This window comes from Mercenaria mercenaria, chromosome 6 (genome assembly GCF_021730395.1).
Source record: "Mercenaria mercenaria strain notata chromosome 6, MADL_Memer_1, whole genome shotgun sequence".
In the NCBI taxonomy this organism is placed as follows: domain Eukaryota; kingdom Metazoa; phylum Mollusca; class Bivalvia; order Venerida; family Veneridae; genus Mercenaria; species Mercenaria mercenaria.
Window position 1 is genome coordinate 10,340,251 of NC_069366.1, and position 6,332 is coordinate 10,346,582.

Consider the following 6,332-nt stretch of genomic DNA (forward strand, 5'->3'; position numbering starts at 1 on the left):
CTAAATCACGTAAGAACTCCTATTGTTTCAGTCATTTGTCACTAATTAGATCAACTCCAGTTTTGCAATCATACGAAACACATCCCTTATTTTCACACTGATATTGAGGATTTATCTTATGAGCACATGTTTTGGAAACACAATTTTAAAACCGATTGTGTATTGCAATAATGCTAAAATATCTTAGCCGTGACGTGGAAGTGAATAATCAGTCAGGAAAAGGAGGGGAGATTCTAACATTCTAACAGAAAATAAGGTAGGTTTGCACTCAATTTTGTGTATATTTAAGTGTAATTGAATGATAGTTGCTATCAGTTTTTGAATTAATTGCTCAGTGGAGCGTTTTGTTTTCTTGATGTATTCTTGGACATACTTATAGATAACCTCCGCGCAGGAATATTGTGACTGCTCCTAAGCTCTCGCCGCGTGCACGTCGCGGGGCAGGCATGCGGCTCTACCGGAAGTGACCATAACTATATTGATGACAGCCGGTAGAGTCACAACCAATGGCGAGGGCTGTGGCCCTAAGAAGGATCGTCTACCTCTGGGCTTTGTATTGTCATCTTCCATGAACGCCGAGAATGGCACTCCGCAAGGACTACGAGGGACAGCATGACAAGACGCCCGCCGACGCTCTAAGATGGACGGTGAAGTCTCGAATATTCTCGCCCATATGGGACTCCCGGCGGCGAGAATAAATAAATCTACACACTACTACTAGGAATATTGTCAAACAATCATCCCTGCCTTCAAGCTAATCACGTGACGATGGTACAACCATGTGATCCTAAAATGGCGGCGCGCTTGGCAACGCCGGGTAAATCAAATGCTTGCCTTAATCTACAGTCAAATTGACATTTATGTCACAACCTTTAAGAGCATAATGAAGGTATCTGATATGTCTATATTTTGCAGTACGCTACTCGTCAAATTCTCTTACTGTACTCAAAGTACCGTCAAGTAATTTCATTGTTTACATTTTTAGCAAGTGCGCGTCAAAACACCAGAAAAAGAAGTAATTTTAGTATTACTGCATTATTTTTTAGTGTTTTGCTCGTTTTACAAGCAAAATATATAATATTTAACTACTGAGATAAAAACTTTGTACAACAAAATTAAAATAATGAAAAATATAACTCGGCTGAAATTCAGTCCAATTTATACGTGGTGACAGTGTCTACTGTACCGATAAGGGGAAGTAACACTGCATTGGAGTTTGACTTAAAGATAAGAATGTTTGTGCCAGATTTTACGTTGTTTTAGCAACAGTGTCAAAAGTGAGACACACGTTATACGTTTGAGACAGTCCAGAATGTCACAACGTTCTTATCGTTGGCAAACAAAGAAACAGTGGACTTTGGCAAGAACTTCAGAAGAAATCTTAGTTAATAGACTAGAAGCAAAATTTTCTTTTTGATTATTATAAAAAAAAAACAACAACTTTGTTTCTGAGTTTTGTCTTCCTCAAATCTAGGTCATGTTCAGGACAATTATTTGAAGGTTTATAAACTGCTCCTTTTTAATACACAAAATGCAATTTGTTTGCGATTTATCATGTAAAGTACTTGTATCCTTATCTGTACAAATGTGGTTTTATCAAGTTTTCACCAGATAACAAACAAAACGCCGGGTTATATTTTAAAAGCAGAATTAAGAATTGTAACTTTAGGCAATCATGGAGACTTTGTGCAAAGAAGTGGATGAGAAGATTCGTGTCAATTTCGAAAATGAGGAGATACAAGACATTGTAAAGGCTGTTGACATAATGGTCAGACGATTTGTTGAAGCTCTGCATGATATCACCACGGAGATAAAGGTGAGGAGTAATATTTTCAGCTGCTAGATTTTTTTCTTCTGACACTTAAAATCACAGTCTAGCTTCTTTGCGCCGGGAAGATCGGTTCTACCAAGGTGTTCATCAGTGAGTTGTATATTGTTATATTAAGTTAACTTATTAGTGTACACACTGTCTAGTAGACAGGGCATTCTCAGAAATGATACTACTTATCTTAAACTTTTTTAAATAACTTAAAGATCACATTCAACATCTAGTACAAATCTGGTACATTGTTATCGGGTTTTACCTTGAGCAAAGCGCTATTGTTTTTCGTTTGTACGGGTATGTTAACATTCCCTCTAGTGCATTGAAATACTTTGTTACTTCGTACTCTATCCTGTAGAGAAACACCTTTTGGGAGATACAAATATTGACTGTTATGTAAGGGTTGTTGTTCTGGAGAGGTTAGTTTATTTCAGCTTAGGGATGTTTTGATGATTTAGTTATACAGAGGGTGTCGCTTAAGAGAAGGCCGTTCTGGAGAGGTTGAACCGTAGTCTAGTTTGGTTAAGGTGTGTTCAAATGATGATCAAGCAATGCTATGAACATAGTTACTTGATTTGCATTTGAGGTATTCAGGTAACACTTAAAGATTAATTTCATTATAAAATTAAAAGATTATGCAATTAATTGAAAATGTTTTTTCTTACTTTTTTATAGATCGATCGTCTGGAGTTTTGTGGTAGCATGGCTGAAGATACTAGAATATGGGTACCAGGATCGGCGACGAATAAATGTGACCTGGAGTTTGATTACTTAGTAGTCTTAAAGTCATGGCCCGGATGTGGCGATTTTAGATTCATTCCAAGCTTTAAAGAAGGTAAAATGAGGATAATATATGAAGTAACTGATCCTCAATCAGTAACTGGTAAATACAATAACTTAAACACTGCTATGAAACTATCGTTTATAAACACCTTACTAAAAGGCGTTAGAGCTAAGTGTGAAAACAATGTATGCACTCGGCAGTTAAGCAATATTCCTGCAGTTCACGGCTGTCAGTGCTGCACAATTTATATGAAAACTGGTAATTTAAGAAGTACTGACGTACCAATTTCAAATGGAAATGTCAAGAAGAAATCGGTTCTGTCTTTCGTGTGGTCAAGTATCGAAAGATCAGTATGTAATCCGTTAAGAACTTTCAAATTACAGAATGAATCACCCGATCCATTTGCAGTAGACATGTTACAAATTAAAGTTGATTTTAATCCTGTTATTGAACTGAATAAAAAATTGCTAGCACAGAAGAACGACGGGACAGCGGTACCACTTGAAGAAAGCGAGATATATTTTCTTTTCCCCTATTTACAACGTTGTTTAGATTGGAGAATCTCAACGTGTCACTCAGAACTAAAACCTTTAAAAGAAACCTCAAAGGAACACAAACTGGCATTTTGTGTTTTGAAATTTATTGGGAAAGCCTTCCAGGTTTACGGCAACATAGAGTATGTTAAATCATATGAGGCAAAGTGTATAGTTCTAAATCATATTAAGAACTGTCAAGCACCAAACAGAGGAGCGCATATATGCCTTCTAGATATGATCAAGGATATATATGAATGTGTGCGATATAGAGATTTACCCCACCCGGTATTACCATCGTGCAATGTCTACTATACGGGTATTCCTAGCGTTTTAGACATTTTTGAACCACAACAAAAGACAAAGATTTGTAAATATATTTTCTCTTTGTTTGATCAACAGGATCATTTTTCGTTAGTGGATTTTTTTGTGATATAAAGAGTCTTGACAAACTGTATGACAAGTTCAAGAGAACACACGACGAAAAATTATATACTGACTTTTTGAAGAAGAGAAGGGAAGCCAGTGCGAAAGAGGTTTTAAAGGAAGAAGACAGAATTGTAATTTTTCATTCTGAGATAGAAAATTTATTACGTATGAAATAAACAACAAAAGAAAAAATACAATAGATGGAATTATAAGAGCTTTTTTAAAAATTCAATAATATATTTCACGACTAAAATATGATAAAAAAGGCGTGCTTCCAGATGGACGACCAGCTTGCAAAGTATTAAAACCATGAAGCATCTCCTATTAATATCAACTATCATATGTTACGTTTTTAAAGAGCGAAACAGAATCAAACAAATTTACATAAATTGGAAGCATGTCTCCTCACTACGGTGGCATAGAGGGGACATTGGAAATATTTTATTTATCACGTGTGTACGTGATATCTATCAACTTCTATCTATCAAGTGCGAACGTGTTAGCTAACACGCGGGGACGTTATTTTATTTTTACTTCAACAAGTATCGAATGTTTAATTAAATTTATATTTACCGGTATAACATGATAGATAAATAAACGTTCATATAGACCTTTTTACCCAAGCTACGGTAGCTATGCAAATTCCACTGATGGTTTGATTTTAACGTGCATGCGCTCTTTACGTGTGGCCAAAAAAAAAAACAAACTCTCAACGATAAGAAAACCTACATTTTATTACGAATTGTTTTGCCACTATAAAGTTGATTTCAGTCAAGTGATTTATTATACAGCATGCTTTTGTCGCCGGGCTGCTCAATGGTAGTGATAAAAACATGGGTCGATAGATTTTTAGTATATATGTATTGTCATGGACAGATATACGCTCCTGTAATACAGGATATAAACAGAACAATATAGATACAATGTCAAAATAGGGGTTTAACAATACACATTCATGTCAAAAGCAATGCATGACAAACAATACATATTCAAGTTTCAAAAACATGATTACCTGTAGATATATCTATATATAACTACATAATTGGATGTTTATTGTTCAGCACAAATCGGCTTGTTTACATTTCAAAATATGGCGGATATCAGTCCATCGAATGTGATTGGTTAATAACTCGTGCGGGGGGAAATTATGTTAGATGGTGTAAGGGAAAGAAATTATGGTGAATAACTGATACGGCTACGACTACAAATACAACTAGTCTGCCTACGGTCTGTATAACTGGTGTTCAGATTTACTATTTGATTGTTATGTATTGTAATTATGAATAATAATATATATTTATGTTTCTGTAACAGAATTTACATTAAAGTATACAAAACACATATGTTATAACATTGTTATAGATTTACCCTATGACACTTTGATTAAAAACATGTATGTTTTTAATCATATCTTACCTGAAAAGCCTGCTTTATTAATATTTTCGTCCGAAAAGAACAAGAATTTCCAGTCCATTTCCACACATCATACTGATATAAAACTTGTTCCTTACATTTAAAAATGTCATATTTTTCATTATATCTATTTTTCCCACAACTTCAAATAGTTGTTTTATATATTTTTCTCCGACCTGAATGATATCTACATACTTGGGGGTCGCGGCTCCATGTCACTGAGGTTGCTGTTTTAAGTGATCTACCGGATCATGAAATTTACTGAAGCATATAAGATGGCTTTGATGTGATGTACTTTAATGCAATAGCCCGCCGGCTTAGCTCAGTAGGGGGAGCGTTGGTCTACGGATCGCGGGGTCGCGAGTTCGATCCTCGGGCGGGGCGTATGTTCTCCGTGACGATTTGATAAAAGACATTGTGTCTGAAATCATTCGTCCTCCACCTCTGATAATTCATGTGGGGAAGTTGGCAGTTACTTGCGGAGAACATGTTTCCACTGGTACAAAATCCAGGAACACTGGTTAGGTTAACTGCCCGCCGTTACATGACTGAAATACTGTACAGGCTAATAATGGACAGGTATAGTAACAGTGTTGTACGTTGTGAGGTGTGAGTACATCAACCTATGAAATTCGAAAGTTTCGAAATATAAACTGCAACGTTTTACAGAACTTGTAGCAGCAATAAAAGAACCATGAAGGGGAACGTATAACTTTAACCAAAATCGCCCCACAAATTATGTGAATTATTGTGACCACTCTCGAGTACGCTTCCAGGAAAAACCAGTAAGGTATCATATGAGAAGTCATGGCCGTGACCCATGTGGGGTTCGAACTCACGACCCCTGGGTTGAGCGGACGACACAGTATCCACTAGACCACCGCTCAACTCAAAATATTTGAATTTCGATCCTCCTGCTGACTCTTATTTCAATTCTGCCTCGAATTTCGATGCTTTTTTTTAGTTATAATTTCGATTTCTAAGTTTGTGCGAAATTCAATGTAAGCGAAATTCAATGTCATCCTTTCAAAAATTTGAATTTTGATCTTCTACTTCTAACTTGCCCAATCCGCGCAGTCTGGTCAGGATTCATGTTGTTCACTTTCAAAGCCTATTGCAATAAAAGAACCGTTAGCGAACAGTATGGATCCTAAACGACTGCGTGGATGCGCAGGCTGGTCTGAATCCATGCTGGTCGCAAACGCACTATGCTGGTTTTCCCATGGCGCGGCTCATTTACAGCAACGAAGATGTCGTTTATGAACACACTTATTAAATGGTACTAGAGCAAAATGTGAAAGAAATTTATGTACTCGGCAGTTATGCAATTTTCCAGAGATGGCTTTTCAAG

At 36.4% G+C, this 6,332-nt stretch overlaps 1 protein-coding gene across 1 annotated transcript; it reads left to right on the top strand.

The window, feature by feature from the left end:
- Nucleotides 1-1,523: 1,523 nt before the first annotated feature.
- On the top strand, nt 1,524-5,069 carry LOC128557962 (uncharacterized). Its single transcript, XM_053546651.1, has 2 exons — nt 1,524-1,816; nt 2,498-5,069. Exons 1-2 carry the CDS (start codon nt 1,676-1,678, stop codon nt 3,575-3,577), a joined length of 1,221 nt encoding a protein of 406 aa, XP_053402626.1. The 5' UTR covers nt 1,524-1,675; the 3' UTR covers nt 3,578-5,069.
- Nucleotides 5,070-6,332: the final 1,263 nt, after the last annotated feature.

Bases quoted from the DNA above. Each gene is read 5' to 3' on its own strand.
- LOC128557962 (XM_053546651.1), top strand. From the start codon at position 1,676: ATGGAGACTTTGTGCAAAGAAGTGGATGAGAAGATTCGTGTCAATTTC. The intron at 1,817-2,497 runs GTGAGGAGTAAT...ACTTTTTTATAG, and splicing joins ATATCACCACGGAGATAAAG to ATCGATCGTCTGGAGTTTTG.